The 23,731-nt window shown below is 50.7% G+C and overlaps 1 protein-coding gene across 1 annotated transcript in view; it reads left to right on the top strand.

Moving 5' to 3' along the window:
- PLXNC1 (plexin C1) overlaps positions 1 to 23,731 on the top strand; it is a 102,791-nt gene that overhangs the window by 34,634 nt on the left and 44,426 nt on the right. The window contains exons 7-10 of the mRNA XM_034772823.1: positions 566 to 626; positions 1,624 to 1,723; positions 1,840 to 1,923; positions 19,839 to 19,978. Of these exons, the coding sequence (XP_034628714.1) occupies positions 566 to 626; positions 1,624 to 1,723; positions 1,840 to 1,923; positions 19,839 to 19,978 (385 nt within the window). The remainder of the gene's footprint in view (positions 1 to 565; positions 627 to 1,623; positions 1,724 to 1,839; positions 1,924 to 19,838; positions 19,979 to 23,731) is intronic.

The following is a 23,731-nucleotide window of genomic DNA, read 5'->3' on the forward strand; positions in this document are numbered from 1 at the left end:
GGGGGAGGTTTAGGTTGGATATTAGGAAAAACTTTTTCACTAGGAGGGTGGTGAAGCACTGGAATGGGTTACCTAGGGAGGTGGTGGAATCTCCTTCCTTAGAAGTTTTTAAGGTCAGGCTTGACAAAGCCCTGGCTGGGATGATTTAGTTGGGGATTGGTCCTGCTTTGAGCAAGGGTTTGGACTAGATGACCTCCTGAGGTCCCTTCCAACCCTGATATTCTATGATTTTATGAATTTCTCTGTGGGGTAGTTTCCTTGTCTCTTAGCATGAAGATATTACTACTTTCCTACCTCATAGGGGTGATGCCAAGCTTAAATCATGAAAGTGTGTAAAGTATTTTGAGAATTTTGGATGGAAGGTGCTGTAGGAAGACAAAATGTTGTTGTTGTTATATAAAGCAAAAGTGTATATGTGAGGGGAGAGAGAGAGAGAGGACAAACATACCAACCAGGATGCAGCTTGGTGTATGTTGGCTGCTAAGATTAAGTCAATGAATATTCAGCTATTTCTTGTAGCATGGTAACCAACATACATCTAATACAGGTAACTTTTTTATTTCAGCTGTTCAAGTGACACTCATCTCTGATTCTTGGAATTTGTCAAAAACATTTCAGTTGGAAAAGTAAGAGTTTGTTTTCTAAATATGTTCACTAAGGGCTGTGTATCTGAAGTGTGTGCATGTTATTTTTTTAAAGTATTTAAAAAGGGGGATGCACTTCACCAGAGGCCGAGAAATCCCTTCTCCTGGCCTATATCCGCTCCTCTTTTTTGTGGCTTTATAAAGCTGCTTTCATGTGGTGTCTGTTTTAAAATCAAACGATAAAAAGAGATAATTCTTATAAGCCCCTGGCAGCAACAGGAGAGTTGTTATAACAATGCTAACTCCCACTGAAATAATAAAGGCTGTAACCTGGAAATTAGCGGACATTTTACCTGTGTAAGGGCTGAGAGCCATGTTGTACCCTCCCATGGTCTAACCTGGATGAATGGATACAGAAGACCCAGAAAAGTGTGTGAAGTTCATCTTAAGGTGTTTGCTCCTATTAAAGCAGTGATGCCATTTGTTATGATGTTAACAGCAGAAAGTAACACCTAATGAAATAGTAGTAATATTGAAACCCGAGGAGCAGTTATAGCTACACATCCATTCTTTAGCACCATATTCTGGGCTTATTTTGCACTGAGAACTCTTACTGAGAGCAGTGGGAGTTACTCATACAGGATGTGGGTAGATTATGAACAAGATTATATATATATGACAGGGTTGCCTGCGATAGTAGGGGACTGGATTTCATGATCCAAGGAGGTCCCTTCCAGTTCTATGTCCTGTGTTCCTATACCCCTTAATCAACACTTTTCCTTTTCTGACTGTAATAAACACTGAGATAGGGAAGAGTTGCAGGGAGCCTCTCTTCTTTCTCCTTGGTGGGTAGAACACTGGAGATTATAACACAAATAAGTGTTTTGCTCATTTTAATATAGTTTAAAGATTTACAGTGTTGTTCTGTTAGGTTTCTACTTTTTGCATAACTTGAAATTTCATGTTCACAAATGTATTTCTTAATGTATTTGCTTAATCCTTGTATTTGATGCAAACTATCTGTTTTATGTATTGCCAGTTGCTCAAGATGTATCAGCACTCGTGTTTGTACCTTCTGTGAAAGCAAGCATCTCTCTCCCTTTGTTGCCTGCAAGCCTGATGATTCTGGGCAAGTTCAGGTAAAATTCTTTGGGATTTATAGAACTTAACATTTTCTGTGGTACCTTTTTTATTATTTAAGCAAATGTATGTTTCTTATTCATTTTGATGTGACAGAACGTTTGGAATTTTTCAGGATGATTGTCATCCGATTGATAAACAAGGGGATGTGCCAGCCACTACTGCTTCCCAAATGAAAGCTACTACACAGATGTCAGAGGTTAGCTAACATTTTTAGATAGATGTAAATGATGCACAAATTGATATGGGGAAATGCTCATATTAAAGGAGGGAAGGTTGGAAGGAAGGCAAGGGTAATTATAAGAGAATTAATTGGTATATAATTATTGCACAGACTTGTTATTAATAATTATTATTTATATTAAATAGCGTTTAGTGGCACAAACTAGGATTCGGGCTCCACTCTGCTAGGTGTTGTACATATACATAGAAAGAGACAGTACTTCCCTCAAACACCATACAAAGTACATAGACAAAGGGTGGGTAGGAAGTATTACCAGCCCTACTTTACAGATGGAGAATGAGGCAAAGAGAGATGAAAAGTCACACGAGGATTCTGTGACAGAACCAGAAACTGAACTCAGATCTCCAGTGTCCTAAATGCCTTAACCACAAGACCATTCTCACTTTCTTGATGGTTCCAAACAATCTTAAATGTTTGATAAAATTAAATAAACAGAATCAATTGGTGCTCTCAACTTAGCCATCAGTGGTTTGCTGATTTACTGTAGGTGTCAGAAGAGAAGTGGGTATTGAAGAGGAGTTTGATTGATGGATAATAACTACAGTAACTCCCCTTTTAACATCCTCTCGCTTAATGTTGGTTTTTGATCTTGCGTCCCTGCTCAATTACAGAACATGCTCCATTTAAAGTTGTGCAATGATTCACTATAACGTCGTTTGGCTGCCTGCTTTGTCCACAGCTGGCAGCCCCCCATCAGCTCCCCTATGCCCCCCCACAGCGCCTCCCGCCTGCCGGCAAACCCCACAAATCAGCGCCTTCCCCCTTCTCCCCCCGCCTCCTGCCTGCAGCAATCAGCTGGCTTGCGGCATTCAGGAGGGAGGGGAGAAGAGTGAGGACTTGGCGCACAGGCTCCCTCTGCCTCCCGAACGCCGCAGACCAGCTGATTGCCATGGGCAGGAGGCAGGGGAGGGAGGGGGAGCCTGAACGCCGAGTCCTCGCTCCTCCCCCCTCCCTCCTGAACGTCGCAAGCCAGCTGATTGCCACGGGCAGGAGGGAGTGGGGAGGAGCGAGGACACGGCGCACCTCCCCCCCTCCCTCCCCTGCCTCCTGCCTGTGGCAATCAGCTGGCTTGCGGTGTTCAGGAGGCAGGGGAGGGAGGGGGAGCCTGCGCGCTGTGTCCTCGCTCCTCCCCCTTGCCTCCTGAACGCTGCAAGCCAGCTGATTGCCACAGGCAGGAGGCAGGGGAGGGAGGAGTGAGGACGCGGTGTGCGGAGTAAATGGGGAGGAGGGGGGGAAGAAGAGGCAGGTTAAGGGTGGGGGCTTGGGGGAAGGGGTGGCATGAGCAGGCCAAGGGTTGAGCCCCCTGCCCCTGCTGCTTGCAGAGTAGTGAAAACTGCTGCTGCTGCTGCGCAAGGTTCTTCTCCTAGCCTACAGCACCTTCAGCCTCCTTGCCTGCCTCACTGTCTCCAGTGCCAGTGGGCTGTGCCTGTGTGGAGTAAGGCGGGGGCACCTCCCAACTAAAGTACTGTACTGTATGGCAAAAAAAAATTTCCCTGGAACCTAACCCCCCCCCCATTTACATTCATTCTTATGGGGAAATTGGATTCACTTAACATCGTTTCACTTAAAGTCGCATTTTTCAGGAACATAACTACAACGTTAAGCGAGGAGTTACTGTACATAGAAAGTTGCTACCTATTTGGTTTCTCATTTTCTGCGAGATAGCATGGCTGCTATAAATAGATGCTAAGGGGGCATATAGTATTTTTTTCTCTACTTCTCTGGATATGTCCGCCTAATACCTTATACATCAAGATGAGTTACCTCTCAATCCAGCTGCTAGGCTTGATGGTGACGTTTTTGAACAAAATAATAAGATCATTTTTATTTTTCAAACAGAAAAATGGGACTGTAGTATGTGCACGTCTGAACATTAATATTTTGGAGTTGATGTGTGCATAGAGTGTTAGCATTGCAGAGAGAACAGAACAAACTCCTCTATGCCTCGTTTCCAAGTGCATTAGTGTGGAATTGGTAAACGGTTGGAATTGTTGAAAGATGGTTTTCTCCCACATGCCTTATCTTGGGCCTGGTCCCCACTAACCCCCCACTTCGGACTAAGGTACGCAAATTCAGCTACGCTAATAACGTAGCTGAATTCGAAGTACCTTAGTCCGAACTTACCGCGGGTCCAGACGCGGCAGGGAGGCTCCCCCGTCGATGCCGCGTACTCCTCTGGCCGAGCTGGAGTACCGGCGTCGACGGCGAGCACTTCCGGGATCGATCCAGGATCGATTTATCGCATCTAAACCAGGCGCGATAAATCGATCCCAGAACATCGATTGCCTGCCGCCAGACCCTCCGGTAAGTGTAGACGTACCCTTGGAGACACCGTGATGGAAAAAGCTGTTGAAGCATTAAAAAGCAATGGAAAGGCAGATATTGTTTAGACTCAATTGAAACATTCAAAAGGCTTTAAAACTGCAGCTGAAATCCTGCTTTTTCTTTTATTCTGAAGGTTGGAATTTTTATTTTGGCTTTAGAACTTTAGGGTCAAACAGTGGCTGGACCTGCACGGGAGCATTAGAAAGGGGGAAAGGCCACAAGAAACTCTCTGCCCTCTCAGAGCAGGACTAGCCATCCTGCGCCCTGCAGCCAAATTATGGCAATCCACCCAGGGAACAGCCATAATTTGGCTGCAGGGCACAGGATGGCTAGTCCTGCTCTGAGAGGTCTGTATCTAGTGGGCTGAGGTAGGGAACTGTGCTTCCTTACAGCCCATGAACCAGCTGACCTATAATGGGGCAATGCTGTCTACATCTTCCAAGATGCAGCAAAAGTCTTTTGCCCAGGACACTTCCCTCAGCACCAGCTGAGGCATTATGCCATTCAAATCAGAGTGGGCAAGATCACCAATTGGTGTAAATTGGTGTAGCTCCATCGAGGTCAGTGACCATGTGCTGACGTACACCAGCTAAAGCTGTGGCCCTATATCTCCAAGTCCTGCGGCTCAGACAGCTCCCTCTCTTTGTGTATCTCTCTAAGTATTTATACTGCACTCATCAGTGTGGCAGCTGAGCACCTTACAAAGAGTTTAAAAATATCTCTCAGCTGAGTTGAAGAAACGAGTTTTGCATGTGCAAGTGGGGAAGTTAACGGTGGTGTTCTGACACAAAAGTGAGTGATCTAGACATGGGGCTGGTTACTGACACATCTGTCTCTCCCACATTCACAAGATCATAGTTTCATTGTTCCAGAGAAACTCCAGGTGTTGTGGGCAGCCAGGGGTCATGTAGAGAAGCAGTCGCCCAAGTAGCTTGGGTCAGCACTGTTCAGAGCTCTGAGTATCAGCACTAAATCTTTTAATTTGATTCTGTGTTCAGTGAGGAAGCTAATTCCATTTTGCCCAGGAAAAGCATTATTTTGCAATGAAACTTGAGCATCTTTCTGTTTGATGATTTCTACTTTTTAATAAGAAATGAATTAAATTTTAAGTATCCTACATGCCTTTAATATGAGCTCCTTTTCCCTGCTGAACTTGCACCCTCCTTTCTTATATGTCAGCAGTAAAATGAAACTTAGAGCAATCCTACTTTCTAATGGGGCTTGTTACTCAGTTTTGTGAATGTCCTTTTATGCTGCTCTGGCAACCTAAAGGGATCTCAGTGGGGTGGAAATGGCTCACTGAGACTGTTCCCTGTGAAGAGGACCTCCCGAGCCAGTTTAGAACTGGTATAAGGATTTTACACTAGCTGTCCTCCCACTTCCAGGTGTAGAGCATTGGTTGTTGGCATGATGTGGGTATAGCCAGCGTCTACTGCTCTGTAATTATTCTCTGCTTCCCAGGGCGCCAGGTATTCAGGGTGTAAATTAAAGCATCCCTGAAGCTGCTCTAACTTACTTCAGAGGTCAGATAGGCTGTGCCAAAGATCCTGCATATGGGAAGCGCCCGCCATAGCTTAAAGCATCAGAGTTCCCCACTATCCTCTGGCCATGCACAAATTGCAGGAACAGAGTAATGGAGAATCAGGCCCTGCATTATATTTTAAGTTGAAAGTTGCTGTTTAAAAGATGACTATTCTAAGTGCTTTAAAAATCCACATGCTGGCTTGGATTGTCTTGAAATTTGTTGTGCTTCATGGGACTGTGGGGTAGAGTTACTGGTTCAAACTTGGGGTTATTTGAGCAAAGCGTTCCTGATTTACAGCCCTCATAAAAATTATGTGTTTTCAAAATCACCTGGTTCTTATAATGTTATTTGCACACACCTGGCACTCAAGCTATGACCCTAATCCTTTGCACACTGATCTGAGCCACTCAGGATTTATCTCCTCTAGGGTACAGTACTCACTGTCCCTTCAGAGAAGCAATATTTCAAAAACGGTTGAGGGTTAAGTTTAGAACTCCAGATCAGCTCAAACCTTTTGCCCTGAGACCAAAGTTTATGCTTAAGAGCTGATATTTTGAAGTGCTCTAAAATCCCCATTCAGACTCTGATTTTACTTTAGAAGTATTGTCAAGGAAATTAGCATTTGTTGAATAGAGAGAAGATGAAAGGCTCTAGTAAGCAGTTGGGGTAGTGTGATCATGCTCTTCAGCGGTTTCCTGAATAGTGGGACTGAGCGTGATCAGACTAAGTGTGATCAGAGGAAAGCAAGGTGTTGGGTCATTGGGTCCTGGGGTTTCTGATACATAGTTCCCTAACATGAGCTGCTCATAACATTTACAGATTTTGATTTTTTTTTTTTATGCAGAGCTAGGGAATACTGGGGACTAGAGCTGTGCAGAATGGGGGTTCTGTACATTTGCTAACCTTCTCCCCTTAGGGCTGTGCTCTGGCTCAGCTACTCAGTGGCCATGCCACCCACAGGTGACAACCTATATTAATATAAGGAGTTATCCAGATACTGTGGTTAAAGAGCCACTCCAATGACTAGAGCTTTGATGAAAAACTGGGTTTCTAGAAATACCATTTTTCTACATATACTTGATGAACAAGAAGTCATCCTCAAAAGGGCCATTGCCCTCTGGGAGCTCAGAAGCACTGACAGAGCAGAGTCATAATGGAGGGAAGTCATAATGTCACTCCAGTGACATACTTGGAGGGGAAGGGAAGTGGAGCCATCGGTGACCTCCCCCACTCCTACCCCCTGCCCTACAACAATCCCCATCCCTCAAAAATTCCTCCCATGGCTGCTCTACCAGGCCAAAGGAGGGGCTTAGAGGCTTCACTTCCCTTCAGTGCTCCTTGATCAAGGGACTCCTTCCCTCCATGATGCCTCCAGCAGTGCGGAAGGGGCTCCAGGCTCACCCTTCCTCACTAGTGCTGCTGCTTCTAGGGAAGAAAGGGAGGCCACAGCAGTGTAGGAGAGAAGTGGAGGGGGTCAGAGCTATGTCTTGGGGGATTTAGGGTGGTCTTCAGCCCTGCCCCCCAACCCTCCCCATCTATATCCCTAATTCCTGTCCACCCTTCAAAACATGTCCCTGGTTACTCAGTGTTAGTACCTGTATCCTCTGCCCCGCTCTTCAACCCATGCTGCCCTCACCCCCCCACCACACACACAAACTGATGCTCAGCCCTCCATAGGGAGGACTTGGCAGTGCTGGACTGGCAGAGATAAGGGAGACAAGGAGACTTTGTAGAGGCAGTGAAGTATACAGCCAGTGCATTCTGTGGCCAAGGAGTCAGAGGCAGTGAAGAGGAAGAGCTGGGCTGTGGTAAATGGAGAAGCTGATAAATTGTTATTAAAACAGAACACACACACACACACACCTTCCCCCCTCCCTCCCCCCCAAAATGTTGCGTTAAGATTGCCGCATGGTTTCTCATTTTCTTCCAGAACATTGAGTTCAGCGACATTAAAAATCTCTGGAACCCACGAAATGAAGAATTAATGTAATGCAAACTTAAACGTCAGAAAACCGAGAAATGCAGAATTAAGATTTATACCACCCCTCAACACAACCTTACCTGCTCTTTTAGAGTGACCTTCCAACACACCAATAACACGCATACTAGCGCTGTATCCCTACTGAGACTGCAGAACTCTCTGGGAACAGAGCACATGGGCATTGTCAGGCAAAGTCTAATACCTTCTCCTTGCTAAGTCAAAACTTGGGTTTATGTCAGGTGTAGCAGACAGTTGAACCTGTGCCACACAAACCAGCCCACACTTGCTGAATGTTCCCACTCCTTCTCCCTGGCCTGTAGGATTCCCTCTCAGACATTGCCTTCACTTAGCCCTGGAGATCACAGTCATGTATGCCACAGGACTTCTAACCGTCCCTGTGACAAGAAGACCCCTGTGCACTGCTCCTGACACAACCTGTGGAACTTAATGCTGAAATGAGGCGTACCTGACACCACACGTACACCTCTCCTCCTACACAATAATGGCTATGCCAACCTGCTCCAACTAATCCCACAGCTGTTCAGCACAGCTAGACATGACACAGTGAACACAGCTGGAATGCATGCAGGTAAATGCTGCAATTCAAATCTGGAACTAACCACAGCACAAAAATGGTGGCTCATTCTCTTAGCTATTCTTTGTGTGTACTTATTATGGCATCACCCCTACTAAACAATTTCCAGCACCACGGGGGCACAGTTAAGGTTGCATTGCAAGGGGCGGGAGGTGGCATTTATCTTAACTCTTCATTTCCTGATCTTCAGAGAGTTTAGTGTGCTGAACTATTCTGGATGGGCATGAGGCACCAGTGGGTAACTTTAACTCTGCCCTAACAGAGGTTTTGGGCAGTTAATTTTTATAAACATCTATGATGGATTTGGAGTTGCCTGTAACAATTTAGGAACATTATGTGTTGTCTATGTTATTGGCAGGTTTACTATATGCATATACTGAGTTCATTCAAAAGCAGTATTGTCAGGAAATGCATCCAGGAAGCGGGAGGTGGATCCAGCAAAATCTTGAGAGACAGTGTAAGAGCTATTCATTTAGATACCCTGACTTGGTCCCATTTGGCCTGCCAAACAGGTGTCCCCAGGAGGGAATTGGTTCCTGTGGGGAGAGGGGATCACAGGATCCAAGAGGGTTTAAAGAGCCACATGCTCCCTCAAGAGTCAGGTTTTTAAGACTGAGAATGCAGAGCCTGTCAAGTTGGATTCTGGGAGAAGTTAGATCTGTTGGGGTCCTCATCAGAAGGATGGATAGGCTCTGGGCAAGGTAGCACATGTAGACCTTTTGTTGTTTTTAAATTGTTTTTCTCTTATGTTAGGCCTTATGCCTATGGTTAAATAAACAATACTGTTGTTTTAAGAAGGCTGTTTTGGGTCACCATAATTAGGACCCTACCAAATTCATGGTCCATTTTGGTCAATTTCACAGTCATAGGGTTAAAACAAATGGTAAATTTCATGATTTCAGCTATTTAAATCTGAAATTTCACAGTGTTGTAGTTGTAGGGATCCTGACCCAAAAAGGAGTTGTGGGCGTGTGACATTACAGTCTATATGGTTTTATAAAAATATGCTAATGAGTGACTATAATGTAACTGGAATATGCTTCATGCAAAAGGTCTCTTGTAACATATCATTACAAAGCTTATAATCTACTGAGTGTGACCATCCTATTTGTATAAATGTACCACTCTTGTATCTGAAACTAGAAATATGAAGTATAACTCTGAGGGCCTATTGTAATTATGCAAAGTGTGGGCCATTAATGGTGGTTTGGAATCTTGATGACTCCCATTAACCAGGACCATTGTCTGCAGATGGGTGTGTTTTACCTGTAAGTCTTCCTGTATATGTGTGTGCTGGCAAGTGGGCAATGAAGTCTTGCAGTGACATGTGATCATGTCACTTGAACTGGAATCCATCTTTAACCTGGTGTCTTTCCATTGAGAAAGAGGGGGTGGGAACCCAGAGGGGGACAAAGGATTCCCGCCTTATGCAAAGGATATATAAAGGGGTGGAACAGAACAAAGAGGGAGAGGAGTCATCATGAAGAATCCCCTAGCTACCACCTGAGCTGGAACAAGAGCTGTACTAGGGGAAAGAATTGTGCCCAGGCCTGGAAGGTGTCCAGGCTGAGAAAAAAACTTACTGAAGCATTTCTGAGGGTGAGATTATCTGTATTCAGTTTGATTAGGCATAGATTTGCGCATTTTATTTTATTTTGCTTGGTGACTTACTTTGTTCTGTCTGTTACTACTTGGAACCACTTAAATCCTACTTTCTGTATCTAATAAATTCACTTTTTACTTATTCATTAACTCAGAGTATGTATTAATGCCTGGGGGAGCAAACAACTGTGCGTATCTCTCTATCAGTGTTATAGAGGGCTGTATTAGGTTTGTGCCGGGGCTCGACCATCCTGGGCGGAGGGGAGCCACACCGACTCACTATAAGCACAGACACTCAACTCCCAGGCCCTTTGGTGCAGGGCTGAGTGGCCCACAGTTCAGGGAGCTCAGGCCCTCAGGCAGCGGCTGAGCAAATAAACAGTTACTTCAGGGCCCAGGCCCTCAGGCAGGGGCTGAGCAACAGTCAGTTAAGGGGCTCAGGCCCTCTGCTGCAGGGGCTGAGCAACAAGACAACATTTTGTTTGGTAGGCCCAGGCCCTGGATCAGGGCGGGGCACAAACAGTCACAGCTCAGGCCCTTTGGTGCAGGGGCTGAGCAACAGTCAGTTCAGGGGCTCAGGCCCTCTGGGGCAGGGGCTGAGCAAACAAGCAGTATGTTCAGGGGCTCAGGTCCCTTTTCCGTGAGCGTCGGGTGAGGGGGAGCCTGCCACCTGTGAGCGGGGGTGGCAGGGGGGGACGCAGGCCCACCCATTCCACTGCGTCCCAGCCCGGGGCCCTAGCAGCGGTTACTACCGCTGCTAGTCAGTGGGGTGTCCTGACCGAAACACACTGACATCGGCTCACATGTGTCTACAGCCTGACCGGGGTCAGCTACCCCTGGGTTACTTCCGTGTTCCCCCTCAGGGTCTACCTCGTTGGTGACGCCAGGTTCGGGCCAGTCCAGCAGCATTGGTTCCTCTGGTCCGGGGCTTGGGGGTAGGTCCGGCAGCTCCTCGGGGAAATCCGGCCAATGGGTCTCGGGCGGCTCCTCCAGATAACAGCAGGGGTGGAGGGGCTCTGGAGGCTCCTCGCCTTCGTAGTTGGTGCGAGGCAGGTCTGACGGCTCCTCCCAATACCGGGTGCGGGGGGGCTCCTGCGGCTCCTCCTCATAGTGGGCTAGGGGCAGGTCCGGCCAGTTAGGGCAATGGTCTCGGGTCTCAGAGGTCTCCTGGCCGCAAGCTCCCGGTGGCACGTCTGCTCCCTGCGGCAGTTGGGCTCTGACTGAGCTTCGGCGGCCGGCTTTTATATTTCCTGTCCCGCCCCTTGACTTCCGGGGGCGGGAACAGGCGGCGGTGTCTCCGCCCACTCGGGTGCCTGCAAGGGTGCTCCCTCTGCTGGGCAGGAGGGGAGCCACACCGACTCACTACACACACACCCCCTCAAGACTGGCTGCCGCGTACCGGGGCCAGGTCCTTCCATCTCCCCGATGCGGGATAAGAAGTCCGCATTTGCATGGTCCTTGCCAGCCCGATGCTGAACAGTAAACGCATAGGGCTGCAAGGCTAGGTACCAACGCACGATGCGGGCGTTATTGTCCTTCATACGCATCAGCCAACGGAGGGGGGCGTGATCCGTGACCAGGGTGAACGGTGCCCCGAGGAGGTAGAAGCGGAGGGCATCGCAGGCCCATTTCACGGCGAGGGCCTCTTTTTCCACGACTGCGTAGTTCCTCTCTCGGGGGAATAGCTTCCGGCTGAGGTACAGCACGGGGCGGTCTTTTCCGTCCACTTCTTGGGACAAGACCGCCCCCAATCCCACCTCGGAGGCGTCGGTCTGAAGGATGAATTGGCGATTAAAGTCCGGGCTTTACAGAACCGGCTCCTGGCAGAGGCACTTCTGAAGCGTCCGGAAGGCGGCCTCACACTCCGGGGACCATTGCACCTGCCGGGGGCTGTCTTTAGTCAGGAGCCCCGTTAGGGGCGCAGCTATGGACACGAACTGGGGGATGAACCGTCGATAATATCCAACAAGGCCCAGGAACTGCCGAATGTGTCGTTTGGTCGTCAGGGTGGGAAGGTCCACAAGGGCCTGGACCTTTCCCACGAGGGGTTTGACGCGCCCGTCCCCAACCGTATAGCCGAGGTAGGTGGTTTCTTGTCAGGTAATACGGCACTTTTTGGGGTTGGCGGTCAGACCCACCTGTTGCAGGGACCTCAGGATCGCCGCAACCCGGGGCAGATGGTCTTCCCAGCGGCGGCTATAGATGACCACGTCGTCGAGGTAGGCGGCCGCATAGTCGTGATGGGACTGTAAGAGGTGATCCATCAGTCGCTGGAAGGTGGCAGGGGCCCCATGGAGACCGAACAGCATCCGAATGAACTGGTATAGCCCGGTCGGGGTGGCAAAGGCAGTTTTCTCCTTCGAGGTCTCATCGAGGGGAATCTGCCAATAGCCCTTGCTAAGGTCGAGGGTGGTAATAAACTGGGTCTCCCCCAGGCGGCCCAGTAAGTCGTCTACGCGGGGCATCGGGTAGGCGTCAAAGCGGGAGATGGCGTTTACCCTCCGGAAATCGATGCAGAAGCGGCGGGTGCCATCTGGCTTGGGCATCAGGACCACCGGGCTGCGCCACTCGCTTTGGGATGGCTCAATGACGCCCAGAGCCAGCATGGCCTTTACCTCCTCTTCAACCTCGTCGCGCATCCGATACGGCAGGGGCCGTGTTGTCTCTCGGACCACTTTCCCGGGCTCGGTCTGGATCGAGTGCTTGACCAGGGTCGTGTAGCCCGGTACTGCCGTGAAGGTCTTTTTGAAGGCCTGCAGGAGACAGTTGGCCTGTTTGTGTTGTTCCTCGGTAAGCGATTCACCTAGCAGGGGTGCCAGGGTGTTGTCTGTCGAGGGCACACAGGGTCCCAGTTCCGGCTCAGGTGGGTAAGGGTTAATTAAGAGGCCCTCCCGGTCATGCCACCGTTTCAGCAGGTTCACATGGTATCGTTGGGTCCCTTTGCGCTTATCCGGTTGCCAAACCTCGTAGGTGACAGGACCCACCTTGCGCACTATGTCGTAAGGCCCCTGCCAGCAGGCTAACAGCTTTGATTCACTGGACGGCAGGAGGAGTAGGACTCGGTCCCCGGGTTGAAACTCCCGGACTTGGGCCCCCTTGTTATAAGTTCGCTCCTGTCGCTCCTGCGCTGTCCTCAAATTCTCGCGTGCCAGGGACCCGGTCTGGGTAAGGTACTCCTGCAACTGGAGGACGTATTTTAAGAGGCCCTGGGCTGGGGAGGCCAACTGTTCCCAGGTTTCTCGCATCAGATCCAAGAGGCCCCGCGGTCTGCGCCCATATAGCAGTTCGAATGGGGAAAATTTCGTTGAGGTTTGCGGAACCTCTTGGATGGCTAACAGCAAGGGTGGAAGGAACTGGTTCCAGTGGCAGAGGTCTTCTGCTGGGAATTTCCACAACATTCCCTTAAGCATCTGGTTAAACCGCTCCACTAACCCGTCCATCTGCGGGTGGTAGACGGAGGTGCGGAGTTGTCTGACTCCTAAGAGGGTACAGACCTGCCGTAACAGCCAGGAAGTAAAGTTCGTTCCCTGATTGGTTAGGATCTCCCTAGGCAGCCCTACCCGCGCGAAGATCTTCACCAGCTCCCCTGCGATAGTCCAGGCGGTAATGCTCCTCAGAGGGATGGCCTCCGGAAATCGGGAGGCATAGTCCACCAGGACCAAAATGTATTGAAAACCCGCAGCGCTTTTCGGGAGCGGGCCCACGAGGTCCATGGCGACCCGTTTGAATGGCGTCTCCATCAAAGGCATGGGGACCAGGGGCGCCTTGGGTACCCCGGGCAGAGCGACCAACTGACACTCCGGGCAGGAGGAGCACTACTTCTTCACCTCCTGTAGACTCCCAGCCAGAAGAAGCGCGCTAGGATCCGGGCGAGGGTCTTCTCCTGCCCCAGGTGCCCGGCAGCCGGCACATCATGGGCTAGTTTCATTACGGCCTGCCGGTGACACGGGGCACCAACAGTTGCGTCTGTGGTTCCCGGGTGCAGGGGTCGCGGTCCACCCGGTAGAGCCAGTCTCGGCGCAGCTCGAAGTGGGGCCATTGGGTGGCTTGCTGGGGGTCCGTGATACTCCCGTCCACTGCCACGAGCTGCTCATAGAAGCGGCTGAGGGTAGGGTCTGCTCGCTGGTCCCAACAGAAGTCGGTGTCGAAGGGGGGTTGAAGGGCAGGCTCCGGCTGCCGCCCCGCTTCGTCCGTGACATCTGCCTCGGTTGCCGTGACCTGCTCGGTGGTCTCGGGTGAGGACCCCGGCCGGTCAGCCTCCAGGGCTGGCGTGGAATGGAGGACTTCCTCGAAGGCTGGCCAGTCCCGACCCAGGATCACGGGGTATGCAAGGTGGGGAGCTACACCGACCACCAGATTCCGGGTGACACCTGCGATCATTAGGGGAACCCAGGCACTTGGGTGGGGTCAGACGTCCCCGTGGATACACTGTAAATGGATCAACCCCAGGCGTGTATCGGTCTGCGGTACCAGCTCGTTACGGACCAACGTCTGGCCACAGCCAGAGTCGATCAAGGCTTGGGTAGTCCGACTCCCAACGGCCGCTGGGACTGTCATCTTGGGATTCAGGGCGGGCCGGGCTCGATTGTGGCCCGCCCACACTTGTCCGTAACTACAATCCATCTCTGGACAGTCTCGCCGGAGGTGCCCCATCTTCCCTCAGCCGAAACAGGGACCGAGTTCAGGCCGCCTGCTCCGGAGGCCCACTCGGCTCAGGCTCCGGGGAGGGCTCCGCCGAGCCCTTGGGGGCCCCTGGCCCCTGGCCCGGGGGTGTTGGCCCTGTCCGAGGGGCCGATTCGGTGCTCCGGACTCGGGGCTCCGTGTGAGGGTCGGGTCGGCGGTCCGGGTGCCGAGGTTTGCTTGGGGTGCCCCCCTTCCTTTCACTGAGGGCTGGTTCGGACCCGGCGTTGGCACTTTCAGCGGCGAGGAAATCTTCCATCAATGAAACAGCCACAGACAGCGTCGCCGGCCGGTGGCAGAGCACCCAGACCCGCCCTCGGGAGGGCAGGGTGTGGACGAACTGTTCCAGGACAACCTATTCAGTCACTTCCTCCGCCGTCCAGGCGTCCGGTTGTAACCACCGCCGGCAAGCCTCCTTTAACGTCTGGGCCACCGACCGCGGCCGGGCCCCAGGAGGGTAGGTCTGGCTCCGGAACCGTTGTCGGAAGGTCTCGGGGCTGACGTCCAGAGCTTCAAGTATCGCGGCTTTCAGTGGTCATAATCCCGGGCTTCCTTGGTCGCCAACTCGTGGTAGGCCGTTTGGGCCGCCCCGGTCAAGTAGGGGGCTAAGAGGGTAGCCCACTGGTCTCGGGCCCACCCGGCTACAAGGGCCACGCGCTCAAAAGTGACGAAGAAGGCCTCAGGGTCATCGTCCAGGCCCATCTTGGTCAGTCACAAGGGAGCAGCTAAACGGGGCGTCCCCGCATTCTCCCCCGCTGGGATGAGGGAGCGTAACCAGCAGCTGCTGCAACTGGATTGCAATTGCTGCACCAACTGCTGCTGGTGCTCCAGCTGGGCCGCATGCTGCTCCTGCTGTAGCTGGCGGTGGGCGACATCTCGTTGCTGTTGCTGCTCGAGTTGAGCGGCCCGTTGTTGCTGCTGCTGCTGCAATTGGGCCGCCTGCTGCTGCTCCTGACTCTCTGCCAGCAGCTGGAACAAATGCTCCATGTCCATCCTTTCTTATTGCCAAACGGGGGGGGGGGGAGCAACGGCCACTCCCCCTTCTAGCCCCTTCTCACAGGGGCAGGGGCTCAAGGGTCCCCACTTCTGGTACCACGTGTAGTAGGTTTGTGCTGGGGCTCGACCCTTCTGGGCGGAGGGGAGCCACACCGACTCACTATAAGCACAGACAGTCAACGCCCAGGCCCTTTGGTGCAGGGCTGAGTGGCCCACAGTTCAGGGAGCTCAGGCCCTCAGGCAGCGGCTGAGCAACAGCCAGTTACGGGGCTCAGGCCCTCTGGTGCAGGGGCTGAGTACCAGTCAGTTAAGGGGCTCAGGCCCTCTGGGGCAGGGACTGAGCAAACAAGCAGTATGTTCAGGGGCTCAGGTCCCTATACCTGAGCTTCAGGTGAGGGGGAGCCTGCCACCTGTGAGCGGGGGTGGCAGGGGGGGACGCAGGCCCACCCATTCCACTGCGTCCCAGCCCGGGGCCCTAGCAGCAGTTACTGCCGCTGCTGGTCAGTGGGGTGTCCTGACCGAAACACACTGACATTGGCTCACATGTGTCTACTACCCCCGGGCTACTTCCGTGTTCCCCCTCAGGGCCTACCTCGTTGGTGACGCCGGGTTCGGGCCAGTCCAGCAGCATCGGTTCCTCTGGTCCAGGGCTTGGGGGCAGGTCCGGCAGCTCCTCAGGGAAATCCAGCCACTGGGGCTCGGGCGTCTCCTCCGGATAACAGCAGGGGCGGAGGCGCTCTGGGGGCTCCTCGTCTTTGTAGTTGGCGCGAGGCAGGCCCGACGGCTCCTCCCAATACTGGGTGCGGGGGGGCTCCTGTGTCTCCTCCTCATAGTGGGCTCGGGGCAGGTCCAGCCAGTTAGGGCAACCGTCTCGGGTCTCAGAGGTCTCCCGGCCGCGAGCTCCCGGTGGCACGCCTGTTCCCTGCGGCGGTTGGGCTCTGACTGAGCTCCGGCGGCCGGCTTTTATACTTCCTGTCCCGCCCCTTGACTTCCGGGGGGCGGGAACAGGCAGTGGTGGCTCCGCCCACTCGGGTGCCTGCAAGGGGCTCCCTCTGCAAGGCAGGAGGGGAGCCACACCGACTCACTATTTGGGTTTAGACCCCATTGGGTGTTGGGCATCTGAGTGTTAAAGACAGGAACACTTCTGTTAGCTGCTTTCAGGTAAACCTGCAGCTTTGGAGCAAGTAATTCAGATCCTGGGTCTGTGTTGGAGCAGACGGGAGTGTCTGGCTCAGCAAGACAGGGTGCTGGAGTCCTGAGCTTGCAGGGAAAGCAGGGATAGAAGTAGTCTTGGCACATGGGGTGGCAGCTCCCAAGGGGGGTTCTGTGATCTAATCTGTCACAGGGCAGTTGTAAGGTTATTGTGGTGGTGGTGGGGGGGGTTTGCAGTACTTCTCCTCTTACTTCTGTGCTGCTGCTGGCGGCGGCGCTGCCTTCAGAGCTGGGCAGTTGGAGAGCAGTGGCTGCTGGCCGGGAGCCCGGCTGTAAAGGCAGAGCCACCACCAGCAGCAGTGCAGAAGTAAGGATGGCATGGTATGGTATTGCCACCCTTACTTCTGTGCTGCTGGTGGCAGGGTGCTGCCTTCAGAGCTGGGCACTTGGCCAACAGCTGCCACTCTCCGGCCGCCCAGCTCTGAAGGCAGCACAGATGTAAGGGTGGCAATACTACAGCCTCCTCTGAAATAACCTTGTGACCCCCTGCAACTCCCTTTTGGGTCAGGACCCCGAATTTGAGAAACGCTGATCTCCCCCATGAAATCTATATAGTATGGGGTAAAAGCACACAAAAGACCAGATTTCATGGGGAGAGACCAGATTTCATGGTCCATGATGTGTTTTTCATGGCTGTGAATTTGGTAGGGCCCTAACCATAATCCATTTGTCACAGCTCCCGAAGGAAAGAATCACAGGTGCCGAGCCCAGTCAGACCTGCTGGGTAAGCATGGTCCATCCATAAAATATTATAGCCCAGGGCCCAGTCTATGAGAGAATCCTGAGACCTGAGGGGTGCACACAGAGAGGGGACAGAGGTGCAGCTAGCTTTGTAACCATAAAATCATATAGAGACAGCATAAGTGGTTCAAATTTGGGGCTTAAGCAACCTCGAATTCTTTTAACATTAGAGGTCTGAATCTAAGTTCCCTTTAAGCTGCGCAGCTGCTGTTAAGCCGTGTGTGGGGGCTCAGGGCTCTGGCAGCGAGAGGCGCCCCTTCCCGCCAGCCCAAGTGCGGAGCTGCCGCAATGGAGAGAGGCACCCCTCCCCGCCAGCCCCAGCATGGACCTGTCCCGGACTTGCCGCAGCCTGGGGAGAGGAGCCCCTCCCTCACCCCATCCCAGCTCTGCCGGAGCTGTCACAGCCGGGGAGAGGTGCCTCTCCCCCGGTCCTGAGCTGCAGTGGGGAGAGAGGACTGGGGGGAGTCCTCTCTCCCCACTGCAGCCCCTGGGAAGCCTGCACCCCAAACCTCTCATCCCAGTTCTCTGCCCCAGCACTGATCCCCCTCCCAAAGCCTTCAGCCCCAGCCGTACCCCAGAGCCTTCACCCCTAGCCGGAGGGAGCCCTCACCCCCTGCACTCAACCCTCTGCCCCAGCCCTGAGCCCACTCCTGCATCCTGAACCCCTCATCCCCAGCCCCACCTCAGAGCTTGCACCCCTAGCCAGAGCCCTCACCCCCCCAAACCCCAACCCTCTGCCCCAGCCTTGCGCTCCCTCCTGCACCCCGAACCTCTCATCCCCGGCCCCAGGCCAGAGCCTTCACCCCCAGCCAGAGCCCTTGCCCCTGCCCCGCACCCCAACCCTCTGCCCCAGCCCTGAGCCCCCTTCCACTCTTCAAATCCCTCAGCTCCATCCCCACCACATGAATTTTGTTATGTGCACCAATATGAAGGTGATGTGTCACACATCACCTCCATATTGGTGCACATAACAAAATTCGTTCTGCACATGGATATAAACAATGATAGGAAACACTGGTGTGAATGACACTGCTCTGAGAGTAGAGAGGTGAAGCAGCAAATCATGATGAACACAGTGTGCTCTCATCGAATAAATTAGCAATGTTTTCTAGACATACATGCATAAAATGAGCTGGAGAACATATGGTAGAAGCTTTCGATATTTCAGCAGCCATGCTGAACCAAGCTCTAAACCGGGCAAGAGAGTGTGTCAATGGTTGTGCCCACAAACAGACTCATTAAAAATTTGGATAATCACAAAACTCGAAATCCTAAAGGGTCATTTTTAACTTGTAATGTAACTAGCTTTTAAAAAATAGTTAAAAATCATTTACCCTTGAAGGCCCCAACCAATTTGTGGTTTTAGAGTCATACCTTCCTATATTTTTAGATATTTTTTTCTCACCCCTGTTGCACGAATAATGCGCACAGAGGAAACTGACTAACTGATTATAATACAGTGGAAACAGCTAAACTAACTACACACACTCTGGTGTCAAATGCACCAAATAAACAAACTGAAATAATTAGAGAACATGTTATTTTTTTAACAATAGTAAGTAAAAATAAGAAGTCCAGAAAGAAATGTGACTATTAAAATTGGCCATGTTTCTTTAAAACATTTTTGGCTAGCTATTGGGACGTCACCACACATATTGTCATTTTTATACACAGGAGGATGCACATGTAAATTACTTTTCCTTGAAATGTGGCTCTATAGTATTCAAAAACCTGTGTATGGCCTTAAAAAGTGTCCCATGAGCCAGCTTTATCCTGTTTCTTGTCTTTTCATTCTAGAATTCTAGCCAGCCATACCATTGGCTAGAGTTACCGTTTGTTTCTCTGAACTCTTTCAGTTATAGTGATCACAGGTATTGTTTCAGGTTGTGCTTTTTCTGAACTGTGGAACAGTAACATATAAAGCTTCGTTTTAAAGTGGATTTCTGTGATACATATCTATCAATATGTTAGATTGCACTTCCTGTTGGTAGTTTTATTTCAGTAGAAATGCAAACGTTAACATTGCTAAAATTAGAAGACTTGAAAAGGAGTTGTTGTTGTTCAGCACCTCTCAGGATCGGATTCAAATATGTTACAATTAACAAGAAAGATGAATTCTGATTCATTTAAAAATTATTTTAAATGCATAAGCTCAACATTTGTTTTTTTCAATAGCTTGCTTTTTTAACCAGGTTTTGTTTTGTTTCCAATAGCCTCTCTGCAATATTTCCATAGAACCTGTATGGATATCAGTGTTAGGTAAAAAAGACGTGATAATCAAAGGAGCAAACTTTACAGAAGCGTCAAACATTACAGTGGTGTTGACTGGAACCAGTAGCTGCAAACAAGACAAGTGAGTCCAAATAATACAAATATTTATATTTTTAGTACAGAAAATTACACGCATACCCCAGAGCTAAATTTTGCCTGTAGATGCACAGGCAAGTATGCAGCTCTCATTGACTTACAGTCAAGGGCAAAATGTGGCCCATTATTTACATGACTGACCCCTTAATTAGCCAAGTGCTGAACACATCCTGTAAGGTGCTCTGGCTCTCAACTCCCACTGAAAACAATGGAGGAAATACAGCCCTGCATTAGTGCACAGCCCAAGGGATGGTGTGGGCAGGTGGGAGGGGCACGTCTGATTCTGGATCCTGGAGCTGCCAGAGTGATCCTGGTTCAGCCCTTGGTACTAGTAAGGGATGTTCTGAAGGCTCCCCTGTCTCGTACTCAGGTGCCATTGCCCCTCTGGGCTTTGCAGCAGGCAGAAAATAGTTGGGGCATAGGAATGCTTCCGCCATGTTTGACCCACCCCAACAAATCCCAACCCTGCTTCAGAACTCTGCCGGTACTGGAGACTTCTGTGACAACTGAGTGCATAGAGTGTGCAGTGCTCAGTGAGACTGTTTGTGTAAGTGCCTGTTCACCAATGTGAATAAGAATTGCACAGTGTAACCCGTAGTGAAATAGACTAGATTACCCTCGATTAATGATACTCAATCTTGAAGAGTCACTTCAGAGGCACTGAGAGATGCATGCTAATTGTGCAATGGAAACCTGACATTGCTTTACACAACTTCATCAAACAGCCACAATGCAGTGTTTGTGGCACACAACTTCTTCATTCAGCTGACTAGCTGCCTTCTCCTCCTACCCCTTTTTCTTCAAGTAGTATCCCTATGGGTGCTTCACTGTAGGTGTGTCTGCATCCCTGCGCTGCTGATCAGAGAACTTTGGTAGCAGTCCATCCTGCCCGCGCATGTGTCGCTCCTTGCCTGCCATGAGGCTAGCCAGCATGCACGGGTGACCCTCCTCAGTTCCTTCTCAACCACCCTTGGCTAGAGACATAGCTAAAGCAGTCCTTTCACGGATTGTTAACTCCCTTTAGATTTGCTAATTTTAACTTCCCTTGAAGCCTTTTTTCCTTTGTTTCCTTGTTTGCATTTTATTTGGCCTTGCCTAAAAAAAAATAATAAGAAGAAAGAAAAATGAAGAAGAAAGGATTTGCCTCCTGCCAAACCTGTTGAGGGGGACCCTCAGGACAAGGGTATGCCATCTCTCCATGCTTCAAAAAGTGCCTCAGTTGCAAGGAATCTATCCCAGTAACTGTTGGACACTGCCTGGGGGAAAAGCACATTCCACAAAAGTGTAACTTGTGTCAACAACTGAAGCCCAGGTCCGGGAAAGAGAGAGATAAGGCTTAAACTCCTGCTCATGGAGTTGGCCCTTCAACCCCCAGAATCCTGGCGGGAACTCTCAAGGCAACTTTCTATGTCATAGGGAAGTGAGCCCAGAGAGATTAGCCACTCACAGGACCACAAAGGTTTGTGAGTGCCCATAGTGAGCCCAGATCGAGCCGAAAACAATCCCTGGCTCCATCAATATAATCAGTCCCAATGGCACGGAAGCTGGCTAAAACTGGTACCCAGGGAACGCATAGTACCAAGCCAACAGAACAAGTTGGATTGCTCAAGGGCCCAATGGGCATGGGCAAAGAAGCACTGGTACTGCAGAAGTGTGAAAGACACAGAAGATCCACCCTGGGAAAGGCTCCATCAGTACGGACATCTGCACCGGTACTGACTCCGGTGCACGTGGCACCGACGGACATTGCAGCCAGGTCCATATCCCCGACTCCATTGGTGCAAGCCGCTCAGCACTGACAACCACTGCCAGTACTGACACTATCGGCACTGCCTGATTTCCGGTTTGTGACGGATCTTTTGATGTCCAACGCCTGGATTCACACTTACTTAATACTGGAGCCCAGGTACCTAACTCACTCAGAGCCCCGGGTTCACCGAGGTCTCCTTGCTTTACACAACTTCATTAAATAGCACCACCATTATCATTGGAGTTGGAAAGTGAAAAGGAAGACGTGGGTTCCCCATGCTCTTCTCACTTGCCATACTGGGCCCAATTTCACTATGGGCATCAGGCGTATTGCCCACCTGATCCACTGTCTCCCTGGTTTGGCCATCCATGCTACCAGCCGCCGGGCCCCTACCCACCATAATGGCCATACTGGGACTCTTGGCAGGCTCAGAGGCAGCAAACCTTCCATGCCTTCAGCATGGCATACCAACAAGCAAGGAGACACCTTTCTTCAGCTGTGGCTTCGAGGGCTTCTGAACCCCCAGGACAAAGGGAAGAAATTGAGGCAGAGGTGGAAGAAGAAGTCACTCCCAAGCCCATCTCTCATCGTCCTCACCAGATGAGATGGTGATCCACCCCACCCCCACCACCATTGATGACGGATGATTTCAAGTTATTCCAGGACTTGTCACAGAGGGTGGCAGAAGCCCTACAAATACCATTACAAGAAGAAGTGACAAAGTCCCATCACAAACTGGTGGACATCTTACATTCTGCCACCCTCCAGTTCCATGTAGCAAACTACCAAGCCTTGTTAGCATAATATGACTACCAGAACTACCCAAAACTCTGTTCCTTTATTGACCCACTCCCTGACTCTCATAAGGACCAATTCAAAACCATAATTAACAAGGGCCAACGGGTGGCTAAGATGTCCCTTCAGTCTGTGTTAGATGCAGCTGACATAGCAGCATGATCAATTTCCACGGCTGTTGTAATGAGACGGGCTTTGTGGCTTCATTTGTCCGGCTTCCTTAGAGAAGTCCAAACTACGGTGGAGGATCTTCCTTTTGAGGAAACAAAGTTATTCGCAGAGAAGACTGACGTGTCTCTCCACATGCTGAAGGATTCTTAGACGACTCTTCGATTCTTTGGGATCTCTACTCCCATTTATAAAAGAAAGTACAGTCCTCTGCCACCGTTCAAGCACTGATCAGCGCAATATGCATCTCACTACTCATCATAAAGATCTTATGAGCCACAGAGGAAGAAGCTGAGGTTCTCCAGGTGAAAGTAATCAGGACCCCAACTGACTTTATCTCAACCCTCCACTTTGAAGTGGCAATTTTGACGGGTTGGTCGAGGTGCCCATAGAACACTCTCCTCACCATCTCAAACTGGAAAACCTTGCCCATCCCTTCGGAGACCATCTCTCCCCATTCCACAGCACATGGGAACAGATAACCTCTGACAAGTGGGTGCTGGAGATCGTCCAGAACAGATATGCAATTCATTTCTCCTCCCACCCCCTTTCCAAACACCCTTCCCTGTCCCTCTTCAGGGACCCTTCTCTTGAGAGTCTACTACATCTATAAGTAAACCATCTCCTCAGCATAGGCGCCATAGAACCTGTGCCCGTACATCTCAGAAGCAAAGGCTTCTACGCTTGCTACTTCCTGATCCAAAGAAAAAGAGAGGTTGGAGACCCATACTGAACCTCAGAGCACTCAACAAATACATCAAAGCACAGAAAATCAAGATGGTTATCCTATTAATGATTATTCCAGCATTAGATAAAGGAGATGGGTTCTCAGCCCTTGACTTTCAAGATACCTACTGTGACGAACTAGGACTGTTCTTACTGTGGTTTTTGAATGCTGACAGGGGAGCTGGCTGGTGATATGGCTGGGAGGCAGACGGGGCTCTGACCTCCCAAGGGGGCTGGAGTGCCCGAGGACCCCAAGATGGACCTAATTGAGGGGGATCCTGTTGTCTGTGCCTGCAAGAC

The sequence above is a fragment of the Trachemys scripta genome, chromosome 1 (assembly GCF_013100865.1).
Source record: "Trachemys scripta elegans isolate TJP31775 chromosome 1, CAS_Tse_1.0, whole genome shotgun sequence".
NCBI lineage: Eukaryota > Metazoa > Chordata > Testudines > Emydidae > Trachemys > Trachemys scripta.